The sequence below is a fragment of the Penicillium longicatenatum genome (assembly GCF_028827895.1).
Source record: "Penicillium longicatenatum strain IBT 33135 chromosome Unknown contig_2_segment0_segment0, whole genome shotgun sequence".
Taxonomy (NCBI): Eukaryota; Fungi; Ascomycota; class Eurotiomycetes; order Eurotiales; family Aspergillaceae; genus Penicillium; species Penicillium longicatenatum.
In genome coordinates, this window is record NW_026643120.1 from 3,739,648 (window position 1) to 3,767,520 (window position 27,873).

A 27,873-nucleotide genomic window follows, 5' to 3' on the forward strand; every position below is an offset into this window, starting at 1 on the left:
CTAAGCTTTCGTTGGAGAAGTTCTAGCGCCTCGGGCTTGTCCATCGGCTTGACTTCAATCAGATCATCGTCATCGACTAGCTTCAACGCAACCTCCTTCGTCTGACTCGTGATGATGATAATTCCATTTTGGCTCCTGGGGATGTATTCTAACAAAGGCTTTATCGGGGCGTTCGGCTGGTTATTCAAGCCGATTTGACATCTATATATTGGCTTGCCAATAGATTCATAGTCGTCAACGTTATCAAGGATGATAATCCATTTCCCAATATTCTCGTTCCAAAGCCAATCTTCAACCAAAGAGAATATATTAGCTGTGGGATCTTGACGACCTGTGATATTGACCCTATCCGCAATACTCCGAAAGCTTTGCTCAAAACGGGTCTCATTACTCGCATGGAGACAAAAGACCCATGTTGAAGGCATTTTGGATCGAACTCGGTAGGAATATTCGATAGCCAGTTGCGATTTCCTACTATTTATGAGCGAGAAGACATGGAAACGGAAAGTTCGGGTCACACCTACCCAACACCACCAAAACCCACAAGCGCTATCCTCGATCCTGACACTGAGTTTTTCTTTACGAATCTGGTCAAGCAATTTGTCGCGACAGACGAAGTCCGGATCACGCCTAAATGGGACCGTAGATTATGGGCCAGGTGGATTTTTCGGTCGCTCTGACGTTGGAAATGGCATGAGTCAGTAAATGCTCAATCTTCTCCAGCTCTTCTGGTTTACCCGGGGGCAGATAGAATTCTGCATTGATCGTGCCTCGATTATCTCCAATCTGAAGCCCAGAATTAGAGCTTAGGTTGCCAAATCTTATCGATGACATGGTCAAATGAACGTGCCGCCTTTTGTGGTTATGAGAAGCCCAGCATCTGCCTCTCAGCTGAAGGAGGGGCGCGTCCGCTGTTAGGTGATCTAATGGCACTAAGCCAGGGCAGTAAGTCGACGCCAATCCACGGAAATAGAGCTTTCAACTGGTTCTAAGCCGGGTCCTATTAGCGCCCAAGCCAGGAGAGTCAATTTCAGCGCAACTTGGCTCGTAATACCTCCTTGTAGAAGCATTTTTTCATAGCACCGTAAGGATCATTTCAAGATTTTGCTACCGTCAGCTATTTTCAATTTGCACTGTGAGCTCCTTAGATTCCGTGTCAAATATTCCTGCGTACACGTCAAACACTGAGATTCCAATCTGACTGGCAGATTCATTCCACATTCATCTTTTCAACATCGATATCATAAACAGACAGCCCCAGGGACTTGTGGAGCTGTGACAAATTTCTTCTCCTAAAGCCATACGTATAGCTGATATTGATTTTTATGTACATCAATAAAGAGGATATATTTCCATGACATAACAATCAGAATACAATTGAAAATCCTCAACCTCCTCACTAGTCACATTCCAACGCTCTTTCCCACGCGGCCCCAAAGTGAGACACATGATGCCTTTTGATCAATAAAAGCCACCTTCAGGCACAGCTGCCCCTGGAATGCATTGATTGGCTAGATAATTGAACAATCAGAGTGCGTTTGGACTGTGCCTGCCTCAGTATCTCGTTTTCCAAAGTAGCCCCTACAGTTCCCACAATAAATAACGCAGCCACGGACACAAAAGCCAGTATAACAAGCGCAGCAATGACAAATGAGACAACCGATACAATTTATGAACAAGTTGGTCGAGACACCGGCCTCAGAATATTCAGTAGCGATAAAGTCCCTGGCACAGCCTACTCTCAAAGGCAGCTCGCCACTTTTCACACCAAATGTATGGCATTTCTATTGCTACAGGCTCTCTTGTGAGACTTCCTGGCGTCCGCGGCTTTCGGCATTTGACGTAAACCACTCAACAGCGAGATCATTGTTTTTGAAGCCACACGCTCGCCGGGTTCACACACCTGCCTGTAACATCCACTATCTCCTACACAATTTCACCAAAGTACTGAGTTCATCCGAAAGCCCTTGGCCTACAGGCATTTGGGAAGCCTACGTCGTCTGCTGGTGCCTGTTCCTTAGCAAGGGGAATCAAAACATGACGCGTCATGAATAAAATTGGAAAATCGCTAATATAATCGCTCCCAGTCCTACATGTACCGGTCCCAAACAAGTGCTGCGCTAGCTGCTATTGCCATTGAGACTTCAAAAATGGCAGGTTGGACCCAATTTCCGCCAGCTCGATACATCACAAAAGCAGCCACGAGACGAGATGGCACTGAAGAAGCCATAATGACGGTGTTACGCTGGTAGGTCGAAATCAGATAGTACGTCCCCAGAGCAAGGGAGGTCAAACTGGAAGATTGGTGCTATTAGTGACCAGCATCTCACCAGGAATAATGATTAAATCCTTACCCGATGCATTGGACCGTCCCATTGGGAGTTCCGCTGAGCGACGAGCCTGGGAAGTTGGCTGCGGAGGAGGGATAGAGGATGGTGTAGAAGGCATTTCCCAGGAGAAAAACGCCTTGGGCGGCAAATACAGCACTTGACACGCCGCCCATGCGGAGACCAATGTTGTGTAGGGACATTTTGTATTTGTGTACGTAGAATCACTAAGGCTTTGAGTTTTGAGATTGTGAAAATTTGTTTTTAATCCGATTAACTGTCTCAGTTATGGTTATCTGGAATTTTTGAAAGTACCAGTCTCACGTAATATGCCGTATTTATGTAATAGCATCGTATTGTTTACACACTAAATCAAATACAGGTCTACAGAGCGAGACATTTAGATGTTGATCTTGAACCTCGGGTGCTTAAATGTTGATGTACCGTATCATACCTCTTTGTCCAGTCTATTCTTCAAAATAAAATCAATTGAAAAATCACGACGCTCTAACGGACTTATTTCGGTAACGAGGCCAGGGAGCAACCAGTCCCTCTACTCTGTCCATAGTAAATTCCCGATTTTCTCTCGTCGACCACGCCAATGGAGTATAAATCCGTGTAAGAACAGAAAAAGCTGATACCGTCATGGCGAACCAATAGCTCATAAACGCCTATGCTCCAAGGACTGTAGGCCCTTTGTATACAAGCTTAGCCTAGCTGTACCGGAGAATCTTCGGGGTTGCATTGTTATTTTCACCAAAAGCAATACGGACCATCTGCGCTCCTTGCAAATACCCTTTCACCGTGATTGATTTCTGATGTCGATTAAACGACAATCGCCTATAGGGCTTGCTTAGGAATATGAGGCTGGGTCAAGAAAAAAGAAATGACAAGAGTGGGATTTGAACCCACGCCCCGAAAACGAGATACGGAAATCTGGATCAGGTGAACCTGAACCGTACGCCTTGGACCAACTCGGCCATCTTGCCGATTAATAAGCAACACAGTGATTGTTTCGATCAAGTCGTAAGACAGGTCTCGTATTTGGGGCTAAAGGGGCTAAAGGGTGGGGAATTGTGGGGCGGTAGTTTCGTTCAGGATATTGAGTGGAGTTGGGATCAGATTAGAAAGAACGGTCTGGATGTGCACAAAACCCATGAATTGCAAGGATAGTATATGCAGCTGGATAGATAGATGCAGTTAGGAATTAGTGATTAGAGGTTGTGTATACAATCTGCATGATGCAAGGAGATGATAGAGATATCAGGCAGAGTGACAGGTCTGAGAAAGCTTAGAGTAAAGTTCTAAAAATGAATCACTAGTCATCCACTGCCGCCCATCCTGGCTTGCATAGACAGAACTCAATTCCCACCTCTCGACAGATTTCTTGAAGCAGCGCAAAGGTCTGTTTGTAATGTGTAGGAACTTCAAGCCTCCATCCTCGTGGAATTTGGGGAATGTGTTCCAGTTCGGACGACTGGAGACGGATTTTCGTGAGATTTGAGAACTTCTTTGTTCGCTGCGTGACCACGTCTTTCAGATTTGCCACTATCACGTCGGAGTCTTCCTTGTGGTAATCAGCCAAGTGGAGATATTCCAGGTTCGGTGGGAGAACGTCAAGGAGAGGAACTGTTGGACGATCACCATGCCCAAATTGAAGGATTGTCCGCACTGGGATGCGGAGCTCTGTGAGCTGGTGAAACTCGGCTAGTGATCCAAACTGATTGAAGCAGTCATCAGAGTCATCAGAGTCGTTGTCACAGTTCTCAGTCGTGTTTTCTCCGTTGTCATTCAGCTTAAGACCGCGCAGGCTGTGTTTCTGAGTCAGGAGCGCGGTGTAGAATGCACCGGATTGAAAACTTCCGGAGTATTGACTCCAGATAGCCACGTTGTCATGCTGATATTCCAGGATTTCTAGATTAGCACAAGCTGTTATGTAGTTGGCAAAGCCTTTGCTGCCATTGCATCGTGTTATGGTACCGCCCAGACGGAGCTCCCTGATCCCCGATGTTCCGGGGTTCGGATAGACCGCAAAGGACTCGTAAGCATCGGTCAGCGCATGGGCCGAGAACACCCGCATCTCGGGCAGCTGGAACAGCGGGAGAAAATTCGACGCGTCGAAAGCCGTTTTGTTGTCTTCAGTCTTTAAGGTTATGCATTTAAGACGCTGCAGTACCGGCTTCGTGTCGAATGGTGGATCGCGAGTGGCCGCTCTCCCCAGCATGGGAATGAAATAAGACGACCTTATGGAGAAATCCAAGCATAGGACAGTCACCGCTTCAAGTGACTGTACCAGCACAGCTAACCATGCATCCGAGTTCCCCTGCCGCAGCCGGTCTATCCACTTTTTGCAGTCTGCTGGCGAGTCGCAGGCTCGTTGGACCGCGTCCTTGACCATTTCCACATCATACTCAATCTTCGGCCCTTTTAAGACCCACCAGAGATTCAGTTCCTGGATCGCAGCGCCAATTTTGGAATTGCTGTAGATGCAACAAACAAGAGGGTATATTTGATCCTCGCTCACTGAGATACGTCTGTAGGCTCTCAGGAAAAGCAACTCATGCCAACGACGACACACGCGCAGCAGCCGGAAGTAGTCTTCTTGATGAGCGATATTGTCTGCGACGAGAAGCAGGATCTCGTTACTGATAAAGGACATGGTTGATAGCAGTTTTGGTGATCAGCAAATGCCAAGAGTCGACAAGACCAGTCAGCAAAGAGGTGGGAATTGGCTGTTTCCAAACTTGGTTAGCTCGCCCACTAAACCAGCACACTACTATCAACGAGGTCGAAGGACATTGAGAAGAATTGAGTGAGAAGAATGGCGTTGACCAACAAATTGCTTATGGGTCCCTGTTCTCCAAATGTGTCTTTTTGGTGGGTTCTCCAGGCAACGAACCTAATGTTCAACCGCATTGCCCCAACAGCTACAGACCGTGATGAGTGTCAGAAATGAGAGCGTATCCATCTATCATGAGTTAACAGCCAAAGAGTATTTGTTGATGAGTCACCAGGAGGATTAAATGGAGCTGGAGAAGATGGCAAGGAGAAATAAAAAAGGGTGGCGAAGACAGGTAAAGGACCTTGAAAAGGGAAATAACACAATACCCTTGAACCAGATACATACTTGTCTCGTATCTGGCCAGGCGATCTCGGTCGGTTGGTCTATCAATTTCGCGTACCACTCTATGTACATTTTCACAAGTAAGTCCAGCCACCAATACGGGGTATTTGGGCACCCTACATTTTGCAGCTTCATCCAGTGACCGCCGCAGACTGAAGCTCTAGTCGGTCAGTGCTAGTGATGATTATGGATATTACGGAGCGATTCATTGATGTGCCATATGAGAAGTTGAATGCTGGAAAGGCTCAGCACAGGTCGTTATATTGTTGGTTGCATTGCCTGGATGAAGCCAGTCAGCTTCATGCTCAAAGCTGAACTAGAAAAGAAAATGTTTTACGTAAGACTAAGGTTCTGTTTTCGTTCTCTCCCTTCAACGACTGGTGTTGGTTTTTTTTTTTTTTTTTTCAATTTTGAAGTATGGTTCTTGTTATGCTTATTGCATATCGGATCTGTGCACGGCCTTTGGTCTGGACTCTGTCATACCAACGTGACTGGGGTCGGCTGTGACTAATTGAGAAGCTGCGTATTGACAAATTTCTATCATTAATTCAATATCTCATAAACGTAAACAACATCTATACTAATTGCTGTCAAGCACAATAACCTCCGCCTCAACCTCTCCGACACTTTCAACTTGAAGCCAGTCTCCAGCATTCACCATTGTGACAAATGCACCATCTCCCTCCTCCAGCACAGCATCCTCACGACCATCAATCTTGACCTTCGCTTTGCCCTGCTTGGTCATGGGCACATGAATATAAACATTCCGCTTCTTCTTGGACTCAACAACTTCACCCGCGCCGATGTTCCATTTAAAGGTCTTAGAAGGAGCAATGATACCAGCTCCCATGACGAAGTCCGCATGAATGGGAATTGTGTCAGGAATCTTAGGCACAGCAGCCTCCTCCTGTGCAGGTGTAGCCTCGGGACCAGCGGCGAGCGGTGACAAGATAGGAACAAAGCCCTTCTTCTTCGCCTCCTCGCTAAAGCTCATAGTGTGGTATTGAGGCTTGAGGCCATTCTTCCAAGGCAAAGCCCAGATCTGAAGAAAGTGCACAGGCTTATTAGACTCATTTTGCTCAGAGTGCGCAATTCCTGTTATATTGTCAGTAGTTGTGCAAACACATGCCGAAAATGAATGGATTGATGCTTACCAGTTCCACCAGTAGTGAATTGAACGTCACCCCGATGCATGCGGTAGAAAGACTTTCCCTGTTCACCTTCGGCACCCTTCTTAATCATACTATCGCGATGCGTAAGCTCGCCATTGAGAATATAGCTGAAGATCTCCGCATCGCGATGAGGGTGGGTAGGGAAACCATTCCGGGCAGCGACGCGATCTTCATTGAGAACGCGAAGAGATCCAAAATTGATGAAGCGGTGGTCCATGTACCCAGCGAAGCTGAATGTGTGATAGGATTTGAGCCAGCCGCCGTGCTCAGCATATCCGCGCTCGCTAGAGCGGCGGAGGGCGATCTTTGCGTGGGCAAGTGGATTTGTCATGATTATTATGTTGATGTTGGTCTTATAAGTCCTGTAAATTGATCTGTGATTTTTGTGTGAACTTTTTGAGAAAAGCTCGGGAATCTGGCCTTATATAGGATTGTGATTGAAGTATCCAGATGGCCGTAGAAATTGTCGTCTGGGATTATCCAAGCATTATCGATCATCAATAATGTGGAGTGGGCTGAAAGCGGCTTAGTGGACCCACTGTTGCTGATGGATTGCTGACATTTCTGTTCATGTCCAATGCATCGGAGTATGTAAGCAGGAAAAGCCGAGCTTCTGATTGGCTCTGGACTCCAGCAATGCTAACGCATTATACACAGTAGGGAGGTTTGCAGTCGTTGCATGGGTTGTGCAGACAATGATTGATCATGCTTGCTGCTGATGAATTAAGTAACTTATCGTCTCCGCGTTTCGTTGCATAACACTTAGAGAATTTTTAGCCAAAGTCACATATTTACCATCTTTGGATCTTATTACTTCAGACATGAGTGAATGGCGCAGCATTCTGAACAAGCACTTGGAAAATATGAAATTATCAATGAACATGGAAATTGAGCAGGTGGGAGATCTCAAAACACAATAATTGCCAGGATTTGGGACCATGACTAATAATCAATTAGCTAGAGTTTGACGAGCCTGCCAGCCTCACCTCTTCCACTATTGATTACTATACATATCTGTACAGTTTTTGACCAGGGCCCCCAATAACGTTCCATTGTAGCAGGCCTTCCTGGACGAAAGAACAAAACGCTTCATGGGGGCCAATTCCGCAGCCTTGCCAATGATCCTAATCGCCGTTGCCTGCCGAACCGCTTCTAGCCGCCAATATTACATTAATTTAATTCAGTGTTATCAATGATTCATCACACATGTACGCGCGTGTGCAAGATCGACATTTGCGGGGACAAACCTGGAGAAAGAGACGCGCTTCAACAAATCGCCACGTGGGGAAAAATAAACATTTCTAGATAGATGTCAATTACTGTACAACCCTAGCGCTCTGGAATGGGCAACATGGTTATGGCGAACAGAAAACATGGTCAGGGTGGATCTGAGGCGTCCTACGTGTGAGATGGAACGATCGACCAATTAGGAAGGTGGCGAGCGAGCCAATGCACGACTTTGCAATTCAACTTTGCTGTGCTTGTCATCCTGCTGTTCTTTTGCGTGATATTCAGCTTGGCAGTCCGATTCGACGTCGATCTTGCCCCTTTACTGTGCATATCATCTTCAATCAGAAGCTATAACCTTCTTTTTTAGATTAAGGTGAAGAATTTCTCACACCTCGATTTCGCGTGCCCCGTAATGAACCCTGAATCGAGGGTCTGCGGCGTCTCCCGCGCATGCTGACTGGTCACGACCATTATATGGCAGATGTAACGAGGGTCCACATTCTCCACGCCACTCACACACCACCAATAACTGTGACTGTTGCCGAGGCCAGCCATGAAGGCTTAAGCTCACTTGGCTTCCTTGGATGTTCTTTCATTTCGGGCTCTTCCGCGCCATTTACTACAATGAGTGGATGACCCCTACTCAGACGATCAGTAGCCATACATGATTGGTTCCATTCGGGTCCGTTTCCGGCTACCGGCAACCTCTCTGCGCCCTTCGCGTCGACTCGGTCATGGCGACTGAGATTGAAATGCTATCGCCTTCTCCGATAGCCCGAGTGAAAGGTTCCACATGATCCTTATAAAATAAATGGAAGGCTCGGTCGCATGCTTCTTTCCCCCACTGGGTATTTTGTGCTTTTGACTCATCTCCCCTCCCTTTCCCACCCTCCCCTGAACTGGTGGAAATGTCTCAACTAGCAAATCTTGCCGTTGAGGGTGACCCTCGCCTTCACGAGAAAGAACGCGAGATTATTGAAAATCTCACAGTCCAAAGTCCCGGTACTGGAACTATTCGACCTCAGCATCGGAAGCTGCATGATACTAGCGTTACCTTTGAGGAGTATCACCACTATGCGCAGCTTACTCGAGCTGAGGAGGAGGAGCTGACAACACCTGAGACTGGTGTTCTCTCGATTATTTTCCCCTCTAAAAGTGGTGGTGGAGTCGAGCAATCCTCAGGAAATGACCAGAAGGATGCTGGTGCCTTGAACACTAGTGACCCAGCGACTCGCATGACTATTACTGATCAAGAGTGGACCAATGCATCTCGCGCACTTCGGACTGCGACCCGTGGTGCGATTTTCTATCTGATTACCACTGATATCCTGGGTCCATTTGGTCTTCCGTACGCGTTTGCGACCATGGGTTGGGGGTAAGCTTCAAACTTAGCTTTTTCTGATACGACCATCACTGACGTTTGACAGTCCCGGTATCGCTTTATACACTGTTTTTGCCTCTTTGGCCGGATACTCCGGATATTTGCTTTGGGATACTTTTCTTGGTCTTGACTCGTACCAATTCCCCCTGCGCAGCTTTGGTGATATGGGATTTCGTCTCTATGGCCCTTGGATGCGGCACCTCTTCAACATCCTGCAGAGTATTCAGCTGCTGCTGAACGTCGGTCTTATTGTTATTTCTAATGGAGAAGCTCTGTCCCAAGCTGCCAAGTTCAAGCTCTGCTATATCATCTGTTGTTTGATTTGGGCCCTAGTCGGTTTCTTCCTTGGCCAGATTCGCACCCTGCAGAAGTTCGGATGGCTGGCCAATGTCGCTGTGTGGCTCAATCTTCTCTGCATGTTTGTTACCATGGGTGGTGCTGCTCACTCGCCCCCCAACTACACCGCTTACACTCAGGCCGCGGGCTACTCTGTTGGTGATGGCTCGTCTGTCACGCCTGTCAATGGTGTTTTCCCTCCCGTCAAGACCACTGGTGGACTCCCCGACCCTGCCGACTTTGCAGCCTCGGTCACCGGTGCCATGCAGGCTGTATTCGCCTATGGCGGTGCCATGGTGTTCCCCGAGTTTATGGCTGAGATGAAGCGTCCCAAGGATTTCCTAACTGGCATGTGGGCCGCCCAGGCTTTCATTTACTTCTGCTACATGCTCTATGGCCTATTCATGTACGGCTACCAGGGCCAGTACTCCATCAACCCCACCTACCTGGGCATCAGCAAGTATAGCATTCAGACCGCCGGTAATGTGTTTGCCATGTTGTCGGGTGTCATTGCCGCTGGTCTGTACGGAAACATTGGTGTGAAGGTCATCTACAACAACATTTTTGTCGAGTTCTTCCGCTGCCCCCCTCTGACCGCCCGAGCTGGCAAGTTCATGTGGGTCGCTCTGATCCCAATTTACTGGGCCATCGCTTTCGTCCTCGCCGCCGGTATCCCCAGTTTCTCAGGCTTGACCTCTGTTGTCGCTGCTTTCTGTATCCTGCAATTCACCTACACCTTTCCCCCGATGTTGGCTACTCTCTTCTGGATTCGGAAGTATGCTCTGACGGATGGGGAAGGATTCGATCCCTCCACTGGCGCGACCGTGCGCCACGACCGGGGCCTTAAGCGCTTCACTCGTGGGTTCAAGAGCATGGGCACCAAGCGGATCATTTTCAGTTCCTTCAACCTGTTCTACTTCTTGGGTGCATTGGCTCTTGCTGGTCTTGGCGCCTACTCTGCTATCACCGGCTTAATCTCCGCTTATAGCTCGAGTGTGACCACTTCGTTCACCTGCAAGAGTCCTCTGGACAGTTAGAGTGCGTGACCTTGATTGACCATTCTAAGTTTATTGTACATTCTGTGATGTATAGTAGCCCGGGTAGACGGTTCTATTTATATGATTTTCAAACATGATTACCTTCCTCCATACCCGCGGTAACTTTTCGCAACGGAAACACATTTCATAGCATCTACAATTGATGACAGCCCTGCCAATTCTTGGCCCGGAGCTGAATGCCAGATGGCATGTTTCCCGTCAACTTACCAATCAAGTATGCAACACAAGCCATGTTATGACCTCTTCCATGATGTCTCGTATCTTTCGACGCACGATAACGTAAACCGGGACGCCTGTTTAAAGCGAGCGGGTGATCAACGTCAGCAGTGAACAACGCATCGAGTTACATTCAAGATACACATTACGGAAAACGGTCTAAGAAGAGAAGGCAATGCCATATCTGTCCTTCCGGACAAGTGGTGAGATTTGTTTGCCAGAATCTTTCCAGTGGAGCCAGCGGAAAACAACCCCGCTTCGTCAGCCACGATTTGTCGTTGTCTGGCTTCAATATACAAGATGCCAAGCTAGCCCAGCCATGCATGAGACGGTATGATCCATTATTGATTTTTAATGATAATACCAACTCTCGGGGACGCTAATTGCCGACACCCCGAGTGTCTTACATTTCTTTTTGCCTAGAAGAGAAGCCAAAACTGCAGATCAATCAACGGCCCCGGTCAAAATCCGTATGGCGTACATTTTCTACTCCACTGCCTCGCTCTGAAAGGCCGTCAAAATCCGAGGGACCCAATCGTAGCGAAAAGAGGGATCAGAAGAAACGGAGTGTGCCCATGCGGTCCAGCAAACATCCGTTGCAGGAAAGTCCACGAGTAATCTTTTTCAGCCCAGATATTGATAGTCAGACTCAAAGTAAACATATAATCACGCCATCCGCCCTCGAAATGTAGCCATTTTTCTGGGCTCTCATTGCTCTACCAAATTAAGCTTATTTACCCCAAAACCTATCATTTGGATTTTCCTTGAAAGATGGCCGGTCCCGAACCCACCAGCACCGTCCCCGCTACGCCCCGCCGGCTCCTCCTAGTCAGCATCCCTCGAACAGCCTCAAATCTTCTCCTGAAAATCCTCAATATCCCCAAGCAGCCCAATCTCCTCACCAGCCAAAAAGGCGGCTACTTTTTCTACCCAGCATTCTCCCGAGTTGCCGCCTCAGACAAGAATTACTTAAACAAAACGAGCATTGAGGAATGGACCGACGATGATAAACTTGAAATAAAGAACTCCTTCCAGGAGTGTTTCAACACACTGGAGGAGTTCTCCACGCAAGCCGACAATGCCAATAAAATGATGTTCGCAAAGGAGCACGCATACTGGCTCTACCCTCCCGCCGCCCTCCTCAAGGCCCAAACAGGCATCCACGACGAAGAATTCTTCCAGGCTTTCCGCCTAGACATGCCAGAGAAATACGGTCCCCAGACATACTCCCGGTTCAACGAGACGCTTCTTTCGGACGAGTACCTGCGCTCGTGGCAGATGGCTTTCATCATCAGACACCCAGCACTGGCCTGGCCATCCCTATACAGGGCCATGGTAAAAGTCGCTCAAACCGGTATGCTGGACGAAGACGGTATAAAGGGTGCTTCGTTTTCGAACATGGATATGCATTGGACGCGGTTGATGTATGATTGGTGTATGGAGCAGCCTGATACACCTGTCCAACCACCCGTTATCGACGCCCATGATTTAATCCATAACCCCGAGGTTGTGTTGAAGTTGTGTGAGCGGACTGGATTAGACAAGAGCGTTGTGCAATTTGAGTGGGCGGGTAAGGATGAAGTCAAGAAGTCGGCTCAGTGGGATAATGGTGATCCGAATGCTAGTGCTCAGGAATTTGAGATGAATGTGGGTGCTGCTAAAATTATGCTTGCTACGTTGGAGAATTCTTCGGGTATTGTTAAGGATAAGGCGCCGGAGGTTATTGATATCGACGCTGAGGCGATCAAGTGGAAGGAGGAGTTTGGGGAGGAGACTGGGGGGCTTTTAGAAGTATATGTTCGGAAGTCGATGCCTGATTATGAGTATCTGAAGGCGAGACGGATTACTGTTTGATTCTCAGGTTTGCATGCGCACGTGGAGAGTGAAGGGATGGTTTGGGTAAATTGTACATAGATCTGTGTTAGATTATTGTGTGGAATCTTGCATTATGATGGAGAAAAATGCTGTTTGACAGGTACGATGAAGCTCCAGCTTTGTAAGTATTGCCCTTCAGACCTGGGCCCACGTAATCTAGGATCCTTTGTAAATAAGTTAGCTAACTGACTATACGAATCCTAAGAAGTACTCCTATGGGACCGTACGAGTCCTCTTCTTTCTGTAACATCTTCAGTCCCATCTACCGTTCCTGGAATTCTCCCAGTCTATCGTCATCAAGCATCTTAGTCATTGTTCATGTGAATATTTGTGCCGTCGCGAACGAATGAAAACAAATTGACGCAACTAACAAGGATCGGGTCTTGTAGGGAGACAAAGACCTCAAGTCTAGTCCCTGCAGGGCTGAAATTCGCCACTTCGATCCAGAATATTTCCGCTTGGTTGACATGATCGTCGGACCGAAACAGCAAGTGTTGCGACCCCGCACAGCCCTTTGAATCAATGCTGCCTAGTCCGTGGGGGCCTTGACATAGCACAGCCACACGAGATTGTAAGCTATATACGCGACCGTACTGTATACCCGAAATAGATCTTGTCATTGAACTAATTACAGCCCTTTTGTTTAATCAACCTTAATCCCACTTCAATGATGGAAATTAGACCCGCGACCTGCGTGATGCGATGAATACAGCTCTATCTTTTATGCATATCAATGTTGAACGATCAACCTCTCAGTTTCCATGTCCAGCCCAGGACAATGCTCACTCTGGACCTCTGTTACCCGATTATAGGGGTGTGGAATAGTCCACATAATGTCATAACTATCCAGACATCAGTGCTGTCTCGTAACTCGCGTAAGAAATCCGACCTACCGCTTCTTAGGATACTTAACATGATGTTTCACTCCCAACAACTTTGCAATCGTCGCCATACTTTTATGTCGCCAAACAAGAAGAACATTACCAGGCCCATCGTAAGACCGAGCGGCATCCGCAACGCATTGCAGCTCGAATGCGCCCATTTGCTTCCCGCAATGCACGTCCACTTCTAGACCGAGATCTTTTGCAAGGGGAAGGGCAGTCTTCAAAGCGCGACCATGCTCGCCATCTACCACCAGACAATCAATAAGCGCCACATTGTACGGGCCCGGTCCTCTGCTACTTACTTTTTTCCATCGCCGGCGCCATGATATAGCTAATATTATATCCGGAGTCGGCACCGAAGAAATCACGTAAACATTCGGCGCGCATGATCCCCTCATAGGTTAACTCATGATCGTTCGGGTCGCCGGACTTTTCGCCATGACGGATGAGGTATATTATTGGGCGATGGGTATTGCCTGCTACTTCAGATGCTACTCCTGCTGCGAGAGAGAAGAGGCAGAAGGATACCTGACATGCTGACCGCCAAAGCATTTTGAAGAGAAAAGGAGTGATTACAGTGAAATGGGGATTTTGACTGCTAATATGAGCAAAAAGCGTCGGTCGCCCAATCGGACCAGCCTCCCCCTTGCCTAACACTGGTTTTTGGGTGGTCGGCCCATTTCGGGTGACCAGGCGTACAGATCGACATGGAAGAAGTAAACATGGAGTCAGATGCATCAGACAAACCCGTATCCGGGAATGACGACCGAGGGTCTTAAATCCCTTTGCATCGTGCATCATTGTTCCAGGTTTTTTCTCTTTGTCAGTAGTTGTGATAGGGTAAGGCGTTCCACATGCTTTAATCAGCGTCCAGGGTTTAGACCTACATGGAGTTGCAAATTTACAGGACTTCTTAGCAGATAGCGCAGAAGAAAAAGCAAATATCTTGCACCTAATCTATTTGCCAATAGAACGAGCAGGACTACATACTTAAGGTTTCCAGACTTGGAATTGCTAGGTCATTTTCTGCAGTCATCGGACCGGGGTGAATGATCTCGTAGAGGAAATTCAAAAAGGAAAGAGTTGAGTGACTTATGCATGGTCCCGTCGGATGTGGGGTACGTATTTTGCTTATGCTCGGGATATGCGGATACTCGGATTGTGGGCTGGACGTGCGAAAAGCCTCACCACCCATACCAGAGTCATATCGGCAGATCCAGGGCAAGGAGAAAGGTTTGACCGTAACGATACCGTGACACAGCCAAGCTGGGTAGTGGCTTAGCGCGCTAGGCAACCGGAATCTGCGCGGATGTGAAAGAAAAATGACGCGAACCGGATCGTCTTGGCGCTTTGTAACGATGGAACTTTCATCGAACAATTTCGAAGATCCGAGCCGAAGTTCCGAAGGGACCGAATTTCCTCTATTTTTGGAGGGCCACGTAGTATTACTGGTATTTCGAGAACTCAGCCCTGTGGACTGCATAGCATTATGCACGCAAAGATGGCGACATGTGGCGGTGCCTGGCTGTGTAAAGTGACAAACCACTGCGCCTCCAAGTGATTTCTCGGCGTTGGGTAAATTTGCGTGGCCATGTGGGGTTCTTTTGGCCCCGTCAGCCCTGTGGTCACTTGTTATAAAAAGGTGTCTCTTTGCCCCTCATTCCCATCTTATCATCCACACCTTTTCCATCCTTCCAACTCTTCATTCTCAACTTCCTCACAACTTCACATCACATTTCATCATGTCCGGTTACTACAACAACGACCAGTACAACCAGGGCTACGGCCAGCAGGGTGGTTACTCTCAGCAGCAGGGCTACGGCCAGCAGGGCTATGGCCAGCAAGGCTACCCTCAGCAGGGTGGCTCCAACGATTACTACAACCAGCAGTCTCAGCAGCCCCAGCAGCACTACGGCGGCGAGCAGCAGCAGGGCTACGGTCAGCAGAGTGGTGCCAATGACTACTACAACCAGCAGTCTCAGCAGCCCCAGCAGCACTACGGTGGCGAGCAGCAGCAGCAGTACGGCCAGGACGCCTCCCGACAGGGGTATGTTTCACCTCCACCTTTCTCTGGCATAACTCCGACATGAGACTAACTTCATTCTTAGTTACTACAACGAGCAGCAGTCTGCTCCCGGTGAGGCCCAGGACGGCGAGCGTGGTCTAGCCGGTGCCCTCGCCGGTGGTGCCGCTGGTGGTTTCGCTGGCCACAAGGCCAACCACGGCTTCCTCGGAACGATCGGTGGAGCCATTATTGGCAGCATTGCCGAGGATGCTATCAAGAAGCACCGCAAGCACGATGAGGGTCCCCAGGGTCCCGGTGGCCCCTACGGTGGTCCCCCCGGCCCTCCTTCCCACAACGGTAGTGGTATGATGGACCAGCTCGGTGGCTACTTCAAGCGCTAAGGGGGAATGTTCTATCGTCTTGATACCCCTGACCGGCCGCGGTCTTTTTCATTTTCTTTCGCTTTGCTTTTAGTCCATTAGTTTACTCATCGTGATGACCTTGCAACGCTCATGAATTTCCTTTTTATTTGCTACCTTGGCGAGAACGGGCTAGCATGAGTGCTTTTGCCAAATCGCCTTTTTGATCGTTTCACATGGGCTTAATTTCATAGCCTTACATGTACCATCTTTGCATCGATATCAAGAATCCACGAGAATCAGAATTAGAATTTTTCAAGAACCTAAATTAAAGATCGACGTTTTGCATTAAGATAATGTTGGGAACTTTGCCACCGCGCGGGGGAATTGCCGATCGAGAGATCAGCCCAGCCCGCGGCTATATCGGGACTAGCGTAGGTGGCCTGAATGCCTTATTTCTGGAATGATACCACTTGGTGCCTCAGGTGGAAATTTGTAGTTTCTGCCTTAGGCCACAGAAAGTCCGACAAAAGTTGCGCGGAGAACTCAAGTCCTCAACACGCTTTTGCTCCGATTCAAATGTCTATACCCAACATGATTGTACGACAACTTGGTGTGCGGCAAAGTCAGTCATTCTCAATACTCCTCAATAAACCATTGAGAATTGCTTAACTGACAAATATTCCTCTAGGCCGCCAATTGCTGGCTTTGAGTCGCCGCGCTCCGGTCTACAGCCGTTCTCTCTCCTCCGATGCACCAGTCGACACAGCAGTCCAGACCTCATCTTCAACCCCTATCCCCGAACCCACTAAGGCGCCACGCCCACCCACCAAACGCCAGGCATGGAAGGGCTTACTAGAGTCAAGTGAGGAACTCCGATTCCCCTAACAACGCCCAAACATCAATGATTATGTTTCAGTAAAAAAAAAAGTCACCATAGAAACTAACCTTCTCCTTCACCTCTCCAGAAGCGAAGTTTAACTCCCTTGGCTCCACCGTGAAAGAAGACCACACTCCGGATATCCTCCAAACCCACATCTCCGCATCAGATGTCACCCTCGAGCTCCTTCTCGCAGCAGGTACACACATGGGCCACAGCACCTCCCGCTGGAACCCCCAGAACAGTCGCTACATCTTCGGTATCCGTGAGGGCATCCACATCATCTCGCTCGACATAACAGCCGCCTACCTCCGCCGTGCCGCAAAGGTCGTCGAAGAAGTCGCCGCCCGCGGCGGTATCATTCTCTTCGTCGGAACCCGCAAGGGCCAGAAGCCAGCCGTCGTCCGCGCTGCCGAGCTCGCGCGCGGATACCACATCTTCGAGCGATGGATTCCCGGATCCCTGACGAACGGACAGCAGATTCTCGGCCACTGCGAGACCAAGGTTGTGAATGCGGTGGACGAGACCTTACCCGAGTTCAAGATTGATCTTGCGGACAGACCGTCCGTGAAGCCGGATTTGGTTGTTTGCTTAAACCCGCTGGAGAATGTCGTGTTGTTGCATGAGTGTGGTTTGAATAATGTGCCTACGGTCGGCATTGTGGATACCGATGCTGATCCTACTCGCCTGACATATCCTATTCCTGCGAACGATGATAGCTTGCAGTCTGTGGCGCTTATTGCTAGCGTTCTGGGTAGTGCGGGTGGGGCTGGTCAGAAGAGGAGGCTTGGGTTGGCTGAGCAGGGCGAGTTGACCTACAAGCCTATTACTTCGAAGCAGTTGAAGTTGGATCCGTTTACTGGTGAGCTTCTGGGTGCCGAGAACCAGAAGTAGGGTGTAATTTCGTCTTTCTTGCTGTCACACGTCTTGATAGGCTTCAGCATCATATTCGTCTGACATTGCATTCGAGCGTCGGACTTTGTACTGTATAGATGATTCCTTGTTTGTTGGTGTTATAACATCTTCGTGTATTAACAAGTCTTTTTTCATAAATGCATTTGGATTTATTTGACACTCCAACATAATGGTATACTACGAAGGCGCAGTCAGTTAAGCCGAAGTAATCCTTGGTTCAGTCCTTCTTAAGGTTGGCCTTACTTATAGCTGCAACCTTGGATTATTCCAAGGTGAAAAACTAAGCAAAATCAGTGCGAAAAACCTGAGTGTTCATTAAAAACCCATTCTCTACGTTCATGCAAAATCATGTCCAGGCAGCTGTCACGTGCTGACCAATATATATAGCCCAGTCGATACAATCCAAGACATCATTTTCCAAAATAATCCCACCTCAAGCCTTAATAGTGTACACCAACCGACCACGTGCATCAACACCCTTAGCCACGATCTCCTGACCAGAAGAAGAGACCACAGCACGCTGATCCCCATAGTGCAAAACCACATCGACCTCTTTCCAAGCGGGCACAAACCCACTACTCTCATCACGTTGGAAGTGCACAAGCACCTTCTCAACAGTAGAGCTATAACTGAGTGTATAGTTCGAGATCTTAGGCACCTGCGCAATACCATCATCCTCAAACCAGGTATTCTCAAACACAGTTCCATGCGAAGAGCCCTTTGGCGGAAAGACTTCAACACCACGGTAATCATCCAGCTCCTTGACACCCATCGAAGCAGCGGTATCATCGCCTGGCACACGAGTGTGAACGCTCTTGCCAACGGGAATAGCACCTCCGATCTTTGCGATCAGAGGGATACTCTCGCGCCACTCAGAGGGGATCTCAACCCACTGGCCGGAGGGGAAGTAGGTGTACGGCGCATTCATGTTGACATAGCCGTAGTCGAAGTCAGGTCCGGATTTCCGGGGGAGATACATCTTTGCGACGTTGACGCCTGGTTCATAGACGCCACCGACGAGCATGGAGTCTCCGAACCAGAACTGAGTATCACCGGCCTTGAGGGCCTTTGTCCAGACCTCCGGGTCAGACTCGTAGCCCCAACCGACCCAGCGCTGGGGTGGCGTAGCAGACTGGTGACTCGACAGACCCTGGGAGTAAATGTACGGCAGAATCTCGTAGCGACGCTTAATAGCATCACGGACTAAAGGTGTGATCTCGGGATACATGTAAGGCTCAATAACCTCGCCGACAGAGTTATTGTCAGGCGAAGTCTTGAAACAGTTGATCGTGAAGCGGGTGGAGTTACATCCGAGCTGGATCCATCGAAGAAGCAGCTCAGGGGAGGGCTGGGGACCTTCGAAACCGCCAATATCATGGCCTTCGTATTGCATCAATGACATGCCTGAGTTCAGGGAGAGCGCGTTGGATCCCTTCATGCTTTCCCAGCTTGTGACGTTGTCACCGGACCAGGTACTTGAGGCATACCGCATTGTTCCAGCTGTGGCGCTGCGTGTCAGGACGAAAGGTCTGTATTTTGGTTCCATGTCGAGGAGGGCGTCGTGGGAGGATTTGCCCATTAGTTCAGTGTGGAGGGCGCGGCCCCATTGGCCGACGTTGTTAGGGGTTGTCTTCTTTGCTTCGCCGTTGACCATTGACTCGTCGAGGGCAAGAGTCCAGTCGTCGGTTGGGAGGGTGTATTCGTTGTTATCGTTCCACATTCCGTCGATGCCGACCTTCTTCAGCTTTTGGACTCCATCGTACCACCACTTGAAAGCGGCTTCGGATGTGAAATCGATGTGGCAGCCTTCGCCACCAGTTGCACCTCCGGCACTCCACAGCTGCATGTATCCAGGCTCCTTGGCGTCATCTTGGAAGAAACCGCGGGAATCGATCAGGTGCTTGAAATCAGGGTGGGACTCGAGCAGGAAGGGCTTGATGTTACTGATCAGACGAATACCGTGCTCATGCATCTTCTTGATCCACGCCTCTGGGTCGGGGAAGCGGTAGTAGTTCCAGGTAAAGACAGTTCGAACCTTAGGCTCGTGCTCCGAGATCGAATATCCAGAACTCATCTGGTGGCCTGAGCAAGGAATGCCGTGCTTCTCCAGGGTCTCGGCAAAGTCAATCAATGCATCAGAGGCACGAGGTTCATCAAGCATTGTGTACTTGTATCCACCAGAGACGTATCCGTAGGCCCAACGAGGAACGAGCAAGGGCATTCCCACGAGTTCTGCATATGACCGAACGACCTCCTGAAGGTTCTTGCCGACAATCATGTACTGTTCCAAGCCACCGTAGTCCTGGCGGTAGATCTTGAAGTGGCCCCAGAGACCGTCAATCTCTGCGCCAACGGACCAGGATCCACGACCATGGGTTGTGGAGAAGAGAGCAACGCAGCCTTCCGGAGTAGCCTTGATCAAGAGCGGAATGTGCTTGTATAGAGGATCGGAGTTGTAGGCGTCGTATCCGAAGCAGTCGGTTGCGGAGAGTTGGAAGTTGCGGCCGCTCAGATCCATGGGCGCAGCCTTCTCGCCCAGACCAACATGCAACGCCTCCCGGTCATGAACCGAGTAGTGTGCAACACCCTCTCCATCAGCAACATATGAGCGCAGAGGCAAATCGCGATGAAGAAGCTTATCCGACCCAGTCCACGCCAAAGAAACGACAGGAGTCGATTCCCACTCAACGGTAGCAGTAACACCCCCAACATCGATGGTCTTGGAGGTTTCGGAGGACTTTGCGGAAACGTTCACGTTCTGGAGGTCGGTTTGCGGCTTGGTAACGCTGGGGTAGGGAGGAACGACATGCTCCGGCGAGGTAAAAGTCACCCGGAAAAGGTTCTTGCGAATAGCTTCAAAAGAGAAATCGAAAGCATTCTTGCTCTTGGAGCTACTCCGGATCAACACCGAAGCATCTTGCTGAGTGCTCGAGGGCACTTGTTGATACCCGCGCGGGCAGCTTTCTCTCTGAGGCATTGTGATTGAAATGTGGACTCTTCACGGGGAACAATCGCATATGAAAGCTTGGAGCACCCTGGCAGACAGCTGTATTTGTAGCATTCTGCTGAAATGCTTGCCCCGCGTTGCAATGGAACCATTATGTATGACGTGGGGCAGTATACATCGGAGATCGGGGATCATCTCCGAATTGTCCTTTGTAGGACGCGATCGGCTATTGACCCACAACCCCGGATGTTGAGAAGCCGGAGATGCGAGCAAATGCCGATTGAAGGTTACTATGTGGGGCTATTAGTATGCAGCTAGCAAAAAGGATTAAGAATTATGTTACGAAAGGCCGAAATGTCTAGCCGGGAATGGAGTCTATGGGCATGTCGTACGTATACTGGAAGCCGGTAGATCCGTAGGAGACTAGTCCATGGGAAGTTATCAAATGTCTCATCAAATGTTACGGAATCAGTGGTGCACAGAGCCCAATCAAGCGCCTAGAAAACTGCTTGTAAATACATTAATTACGTATGCTCATCACATAACCTGAAGATTCATGTTGTCAAAATATCCGACCAGCAGTCTAGAATGGCCGTCTCCATTCTTTAGCATTGAACATTATTCGCATTGACCATATGTAAAAACAGAGCTCTGAAGTCTCATTATTCCGTTCGAAATACTGCATATAAATAACTATTCCCAATTCGCCATCAACACTAACCGAGTGTCAGTACCTGCGCCTAATAGACATAAACGAAGTCCTCGTTCTGCCAGTCCGTCAGATCTTTGAAGGCGTTGTCATTAGCGACCTGTTGGACCGGCATGCCATCCTTGTCGATTGGTACAGTCCCAACCGCAAACATGGAGTGATCAACAATCTTTGCATCTTTTCCAAGAGCAACGCGCTTCTTCTCGTGCTTCTTATTGAGGAAGGACAAGTAGGCCATATTCATCATAATGAGAAACCACAGAACGCAGAACAGAGAGAGGTTTGAAAGAAGTCCACGGTGGTACAGCGGGGCTTCTTCAGTGGTGTAAAGATTTGGTCCAATGATGTTGCCTACACATTGTCCAACAAGAAGAATACCAGTCGTAACCTTCTTCTTTGTCTCTCCAGCAGTGTTGGCCGCCGACCAAGAGTAGATCAAGGGCGTGATTCCTGGGTAGACGGAGATGATGTAGTAACCCACAAGAAGAGGACCTTTATGAGCATCATCGTGGGGAATCTTCAACAGCATGACACAGCCCGCAATTGGGGGAAGGCACAATAGCGCGAGCACGGGACCTTTCTTTCTCCATGCTGTAGCCAGCCAAGCACCTCCCATTGTAGCGATAAGTTGGACTGCCCCAAACGGGACATTGAGAAGGATCGTGTTAAGGCTGTCGAAGCCAAATGATTCGATGATCAAGGGACCAAATGTGGTGATTCCACCGCTCGGGATTCTGCAGAAGTCAGTAAAGGAAGAATATGGCAAGACCGGTTTTCTTACGAGATAGAGACCATCAGGGAAAACCAGAACCAGGACTTGAGATCCAAGCATGCCTCCTTGACATGCTCCCATTTCCATTCGTGGCTTTCAATACCTTGTTGATTCATTCGCAATCTACAATATGTTAGACTGGAGAAGATCTCAGAAGGTTCTCAAGAGCAGGTACCTTTCAACAGCCACCATTTTATCGTCTTCGGACAAGAATTTGGCCTTGACAGGAGAGTCGGGCATGAAGAAGCTATAGAACAAAGCATCAGTGTGCTGTTTTTTGAAGATGGGCTGAGGAGGGTGTTCCACTTACAACACAACCGACGAAAATGCAACTGTAATCAAGCCAAAGAAGAGAAAAATGACCTGAAAAGATTAGAGCTTTGTTATCAACAGAAGAAGCAATAATTGACCCACCTGGTAAGGAGCAAAGACTGAAGAATTGATGTGTCCCAGCCCATACGTGATCAAGCTTCCAACCTAAATAGCGAACGCTTAGCTAAGGCTCGAAACGAGTATCCCAAACACCTTACCATGTTGACCACACCATTCATTGCATACCACGAGCCCAATCTAACAGGCTGCTCACGTCGTCGATACCACATCTGGGTCACTGCAATAAAAGCCGGAGCTTTTTGACGATAATTAGAAGCGTGACCCTGAAAATCGGACAATATGAAGCGACTTACCAAGACCAGCCTCAAAGACACCAAGCAACAGCCGGCAGACCATCAAAGTAGCGAAGGTGTTGGCAGCAGCCATACAAGACAATGCAATACCCCAGCAAAGAGTCGACGCCGCCAGAAATTTGCCCATTGGGACTTTTACCAAGAGATATGAAACCAGGGGCTGGAACACCAACTGAGCCACATAGACGACCGCACCCAGCCAGGAGTACTGCTGCCCATGGAGGTGAGCATTCTCCTTGAGTCCAAAAACTGATGCGTAAGAAAGAGTTGACTTGTCAAGCTGCTGGAGGAAGTAGATGACTAGCATAATAGGAAGTAGACGAAGATCAATCTTCCTAAGGACATGCTTGTTGTTCTCCGGGGTCAGGATAGTCGAGTATCCTACCTCCTCGATCAACTGCAGCGCTTGATCCTGTTGACCCTTTTTCACCTGTGGTGCATCCTGGGTTGTGTGATGAGGTCGTTCCTCATGCTCGATGGACTCGACAAACTCCTCTTGCTGGTGCTTGGGTTGCGAAGATTCTCCTATATGGGACATCGCTAACCAGGAGTTGAACAACGAATAAGTAAAGATGAAGACTAGCAACCGTGAAAGGTAGAAAGGATGTTGTAAAGGGGAAAATGCAGAAATCAGCCAAATCAGCCAAAGAGCCACGGTAGATAGAGACAATGGAGTTGGGGGAGATAGGGTATATGCAAACCCCGTGGGGAAGCGAAGTTTATGATCTCTCGGGTCTAGCGCCGTCCAACTCCAAGTCTGAACAAGGCCAAGCCAATGATTTTTTCCGGTTCATCCTCGTCAACCTTCTCATGCAGCTACTCATGCCACCTTACGCCTCAAGGTCATCCGATACGGCCCAGAGGACTGAATTCCTGAAATTGCGGACAACTTCCGGTCAAGTGGGCCAATCACCCCGAGTTCTTGGGCAAGCCGCGTTGCGTGTTGGAAGGTTGAGGAGACGGGATTTCTAGATCGGGGATAGTTGTCGGCGTTCGGATGGAAAAACCGATGACAATGGGAATATTGGGTTTGACGTCCCGTGATCGGCATTTTGTGTGATCTGGGGTTCTGGGGAAAAGTGGAGAGCCACGAGTTTCCTCCGTTCGCCGGAGGAATACCCGAGCCCCGCGTTTTTGCTTCTTGAGATCTGTCTCCGAATACTCCTAGCAGAGTGCAAGAAAGGGCCCATATTATTCCGAAAATGCAGGATGATGATTCTTTGCATGTCTTACCGGTGCCAATCGGCAAAAAGCGTATCCCTGTACGTGACCCCCGGGCCTCGGCTTCGTTCTCCGGAACAGTTCTAACGTCCATGCTCCCTTGCTTAGAAAGCGTGTACTTCCTGCCGACAGTCCAAGGTTCGTCTACTATTGAAGCTAATATATTGAGGAGCTCACTAAATCTATTATAGGTTAGGTGCGATGGGGATCGGCCGTGTGGGAGGTATGCAACACTGCTGCAGGGTCATGCATGATCAGCCTCTAAACATCACGCCTGTAGGTGTCAAAAGATCGATAAACAATGCGTTTTCTTTGAAATACCCAAAGACCCTGTCTCAGAGTAGGTGCATGGATATCATAATACAACCCGAAGCATATCGGTTGACATATCTCCAGGCGACTCGAGGGAGTCGAGTCTGAGGTCCACTATTTGCGAAGTCAACTTGATGAGATGCAAGCATTGGTCAATCAAAACCACATAAATTCAAGTCCAAGGTTCCAAGAGCAGGGACTCCATTCTCCACAGCAATCGCATGGCCAAGTTGACGAACCACGCCGTGGAAGTGCCTGCACTTCGTCATGTTCTCAATTTGCTCATACTCACCAACAAGAGGGCCGTGGAGCTCTAACAGTCCATGCAGGCTCAGCTAATCATATGAATACCTCAAATTCCTACCAAAGATCGATTCCAGATGTCTCTCCAAATGGAGCCACGACAGTAGCTCCAATGTATACGCCTTCGAACGAAGACAATTTCCGACCCAAGAAGCGAAAACGCTCCTGTTTTGAGATTCGAGAGGAGTCCATTGCGGATTTTATTGATAAGGGCCTTATTACACCGGAGAGTGCAGTATCATGCTTTAATACGTACGTTCAACCCCACTCCCACTTCCACGACGGACCTTTGCTTACGTTTCTGTTTTAGGTTCTTTCAAGGCTGTGTAAGTTCTGACTCAAGGCTCTGTTGAATGAAGATCGCGCAGTATTGATTTTTTTCAACTATAACAGGACAGATATATCCCAATTTTCGACCCACAATATGATACCTTCACTTCTGTTCGAGCCCGAAGCAGTATTCTATTGAACGCGATTTGCACCATTGGCTGCATGGTTGAAACAAGTATAGGACCAGTGTTGATAAACTTTGAATGTGACACAACTAATTCTATTTCCAGGGACCGGTGGTCCAACATCGGATATGCTTCACGCGGAACTCAAGAAATGGATCAACGTGATCATCCAAAACAAAGGACTGAATTGCCTCGAGTCAGTCCAAGCGATGCTTATAGTGGCATGCTACTCTGCCGATCGCCTACTCATTCTATCATTTGCTACGCGCATGGCACTTGATTTGGAGCTTCATGATGCATTTGAGGAGCTGACTGAGCGATTGGCGTTTAAAAATGATGAGGACGCAGCAGGAATCCCGGACCATGACTTTGACCGGGAAAGAGATTTAATGCGGAAGTCGAGAACTTGGTTTGGACTCTTGGTTTTAGAGCATATGTGAGTACCCTTTGGCTTTACTTTGATGACTCTGCTAAATATACCCTGGTAAGATTCCGAGTGGATGGAGGAAAGCCTCCTGGGATTAGGTTGCTAGGGAATTCGAGAAGAAGTCGAATCCTTCTCAGCCATCCATCAACAACGGTCCTTGATTTAAGATTGTTCTCTCAAGTGGAGGTACGCTCAACCTACATATCAAATAGATTTGAACACTTGCTGACGGTTTCTGTAATAGCTTAATATTTTAAGAGGTATGGAAAGATCTTGTGGTGAGAACATGGCCACTAATTGCTTCCCAGCCACGATCAATGATAGCCTGGGACCAGGAACGCAACTTGATGGCCCCGGAATCTCTGATTTTGTTCATGAAATGAAAGTAGATTTGGACATTTGGTTCGAGTATGGCACCTGCGAAGATTTTGAGCGAGCCCGTGCTGACTTTTATAAGTGATTGGATAAGAATTATCGGTGAACAACTAGAAAATCCCACACTAAATAATCTTCTAACGCCACGACAGAGACCTCAATTACCACAAACGAAGAAAAGCCATACCTCCTAGCAGCTCTACGAGTGCAAAAATGCTGGGCCGAGATGATGCTAAACTGCAAAGCTCTTCGAGCAATGGGTGTCGAAAATGTTGCGTGTGTACTGACTTTCCTGTTTATGATACAATTTAAACTGACAGTCAATGGAGTACAATGTCCCCAACGGAACGCAACATTCTGCTCACAGCAAAAGCCAGCGCTCGACGACATCTCCGCCTAATGGTAGTCGAGCCAGACTTTTACCTCGCAAAACTAAAATACGCCATGGATTTCGTCTGGGCAAAGTGTGCATTCGCCTTCCTCTTACTCTTGAAACTCTCTCGACTCCTGCCTGAGCGTGACGAAGAACACGAGGAGCTTCTTGAACATGGAACTCGACTCGTTCACGAGCTGAGCAAGGCAGGCTCAAATACTAACCAAACCGGAGCTGGGAATATTTACCTTCAAATTCTCAAGGTCAGTATTGAGAAATACGGTCGTGCTCTACGAGAATCACAACAGCCGAGTACTGGTGGCACAACAGCTACGTCGCCATTTTGGGAACTATTTGATGCACAGGCAGATCTACAGTGGTTTGTCCCGGAGCAATTTGTCTCGGAGTGGGATTTCCCGGGGCTGAATCTGTTTTATTTCCCTACTGCCTGGCAGGATTTCTTCGGGGATTTCTCGCTTGCTATGTAAACTACATACGTGATCCATATATTTCTAAACGGCGGTCCTCGGGGCTTTTGAGTTACAACATCCATGGATGTGATTAGCTTTGTTGATACGTGTTCGAACTACGAGTAGGTATGGTTTATGGGGAAATAACACTCTGGGGACCTTTGCAGTGTGATTGGGCTAATGCTCTTGGTAATCTTTATAGGTAGGTCAGGAGAAATATCAGAAGTGACTATGATTACATATGAACCCAAATGTATATCACCTATTATCAGTTTGTTCTGGTCTTCAAGATCCTCAAACCTCGCACGAATGCACAAAGTGGAGTCAAGATCATATTGCGACTAGGCGATAGGAAAGTTGCCTAGCTAGGAACATAGGCTGGGGCAGGGATCATTGCTAACCTACGTGCCACTTCAGGCATTCCAGCGCTCCGCCAGACCTGATATACCACGTAGTCACCACGTTGACCCTCTAGCCGGGAAGGATCGCTTTTCATTGTCTGGTCTGTGATTTCGTTTCCATCAGTCATAAAAAAAAATGACCCCAGGCCCTGTGAGAAAATCTGGCCGGTCGAGGATAACAAAAAAGGCACGGTAAGGCTCCCTTATGTTTGGAATGTAATCCTCACTTCGATGTTGCGGAATGCTCCGACTGCCTTGGTTAATGGCGCCTATGGCTAACTCAGGTCGAGAATTTGTGAGATTCCGGTGCGACGCTAGTATAGCGCCTAGGGACTGAGTTGCTGAAAAGAATTTGAAGTTGATTGTTTTTCCATTGGGAATAGTATCCATGATCGCAAGAGTAAAAGGCCTTTGCAATGAGCATAAGCTCTATCCCAAATTGTCGATGGGGAAAGGCGACATGAAAAATGTACTGAAGGTCTGGTCCTGGTGCTGTGATTGGAGAATTTGATGTAATAACGACGAGCGTCTCAGAAGGCGATCGTATTTTGAAATTCTCAAGATGGAATGAATCGGTCTTGCTTCGTAACAACTCAACTACCTCTGGCGCTGGAGGTTGATCGGCTAAGAATGGGTCTCCCTCATCTTCCTCGAAGCCGT

The 27,873-nt window shown here is 48.4% G+C and overlaps 11 protein-coding genes across 11 annotated transcripts; 5 read left to right on the forward strand and 6 right to left on the reverse strand.

The window, feature by feature from the left end:
• Positions 1-2,089: 2,089 nt before the first annotated feature.
• Positions 2,090-2,530, reverse strand: N7484_003912 (uncharacterized protein; the record flags this gene model as incomplete). Its single annotated transcript, XM_057114332.1, has 2 exons — positions 2,090-2,294; positions 2,355-2,530. The coding sequence occupies 2 exons, from the start codon at positions 2,528-2,530 to the stop codon at positions 2,090-2,092; spliced, it is 381 nt and encodes a 126-aa protein (XP_056974472.1).
• A 1,115-nt stretch (positions 2,531-3,645) lies between these two features.
• On the reverse strand, positions 3,646-4,986 carry N7484_003913 (uncharacterized protein; the record flags this gene model as incomplete). The annotated part of the gene is made up of 1 exon (XM_057114333.1): positions 3,646-4,986. One exon carries the CDS (start codon positions 4,984-4,986, stop codon positions 3,646-3,648), a length of 1,341 nt encoding a protein of 446 aa, XP_056974473.1.
• Positions 4,987-6,031: 1,045 nt separating this feature from the next.
• On the reverse strand, positions 6,032-6,954 carry N7484_003914 (pirin family protein; the record flags this gene model as incomplete). The annotated part of the gene is made up of 2 exons (XM_057114334.1): positions 6,032-6,546; positions 6,606-6,954. The coding sequence occupies 2 exons, from the start codon at positions 6,952-6,954 to the stop codon at positions 6,032-6,034; spliced, it is 864 nt and encodes a 287-aa protein (XP_056974474.1).
• Positions 6,955-8,761: 1,807 nt separating this feature from the next.
• On the forward strand, positions 8,762-10,607 carry N7484_003915 (putative amino acid transporter; the record flags this gene model as incomplete). Its single annotated transcript, XM_057114335.1, has 2 exons — positions 8,762-9,228; positions 9,281-10,607. The coding sequence occupies 2 exons, from the start codon at positions 8,762-8,764 to the stop codon at positions 10,605-10,607; spliced, it is 1,794 nt and encodes a 597-aa protein (XP_056974475.1).
• A 1,008-nt stretch (positions 10,608-11,615) lies between these two features.
• On the forward strand, positions 11,616-12,698 carry N7484_003916 (uncharacterized protein; the record flags this gene model as incomplete). Its single annotated transcript, XM_057114336.1, has 1 exon — positions 11,616-12,698. One exon carries the CDS (start codon positions 11,616-11,618, stop codon positions 12,696-12,698), a length of 1,083 nt encoding a protein of 360 aa, XP_056974476.1.
• A 751-nt stretch (positions 12,699-13,449) lies between these two features.
• On the reverse strand, positions 13,450-14,155 carry N7484_003917 (putative phosphoglycerate mutase family protein; the record flags this gene model as incomplete). Its single annotated transcript, XM_057114337.1, has 3 exons — positions 13,450-13,561; positions 13,613-13,847; positions 13,906-14,155. 3 exons carry the CDS (start codon positions 14,153-14,155, stop codon positions 13,450-13,452), a joined length of 597 nt encoding a protein of 198 aa, XP_056974477.1.
• A 1,190-nt stretch (positions 14,156-15,345) lies between these two features.
• Positions 15,346-16,009, forward strand: hel10 (putative high expression lethality protein Hel10; the record flags this gene model as incomplete). The annotated part of the gene is made up of 2 exons (XM_057114338.1): positions 15,346-15,650; positions 15,712-16,009. 2 exons carry the CDS (start codon positions 15,346-15,348, stop codon positions 16,007-16,009), a joined length of 603 nt encoding a protein of 200 aa, XP_056974478.1.
• Positions 16,010-16,561: 552 nt separating this feature from the next.
• On the forward strand, positions 16,562-17,741 carry N7484_003919 (mitochondrial 37S ribosomal protein uS2m; the record flags this gene model as incomplete). The annotated part of the gene is made up of 3 exons (XM_057114339.1): positions 16,562-16,592; positions 16,659-16,832; positions 16,936-17,741. The coding sequence occupies 3 exons, from the start codon at positions 16,562-16,564 to the stop codon at positions 17,739-17,741; spliced, it is 1,011 nt and encodes a 336-aa protein (XP_056974479.1).
• A 454-nt stretch (positions 17,742-18,195) lies between these two features.
• N7484_003920 (putative alpha-glucosidase) lies at positions 18,196-20,739 on the reverse strand (the record flags this gene model as incomplete). Its single annotated transcript, XM_057114340.1, has 1 exon — positions 18,196-20,739. The coding sequence occupies one exon, from the start codon at positions 20,737-20,739 to the stop codon at positions 18,196-18,198; it is 2,544 nt and encodes an 847-aa protein (XP_056974480.1).
• Positions 20,740-21,449: 710 nt separating this feature from the next.
• On the reverse strand, positions 21,450-23,414 carry N7484_003921 (uncharacterized protein; the record flags this gene model as incomplete). The annotated part of the gene is made up of 7 exons (XM_057114341.1): positions 21,450-22,152; positions 22,200-22,313; positions 22,366-22,437; positions 22,501-22,553; positions 22,605-22,667; positions 22,721-22,818; positions 22,877-23,414. 7 exons carry the CDS (start codon positions 23,412-23,414, stop codon positions 21,450-21,452), a joined length of 1,641 nt encoding a protein of 546 aa, XP_056974481.1.
• A 664-nt stretch (positions 23,415-24,078) lies between these two features.
• N7484_003922 (uncharacterized protein) lies at positions 24,079-26,830 on the forward strand (the record flags this gene model as incomplete). Its single annotated transcript, XM_057114342.1, has 9 exons — positions 24,079-24,235; positions 24,294-24,441; positions 24,494-24,964; positions 25,111-25,217; positions 25,273-25,603; positions 25,657-25,780; positions 25,984-26,002; positions 26,122-26,245; positions 26,299-26,830. The coding sequence occupies 9 exons, from the start codon at positions 24,079-24,081 to the stop codon at positions 26,828-26,830; spliced, it is 2,013 nt and encodes a 670-aa protein (XP_056974482.1).
• Between the last annotated feature and the right edge of the window lie 1,043 nt (positions 26,831-27,873).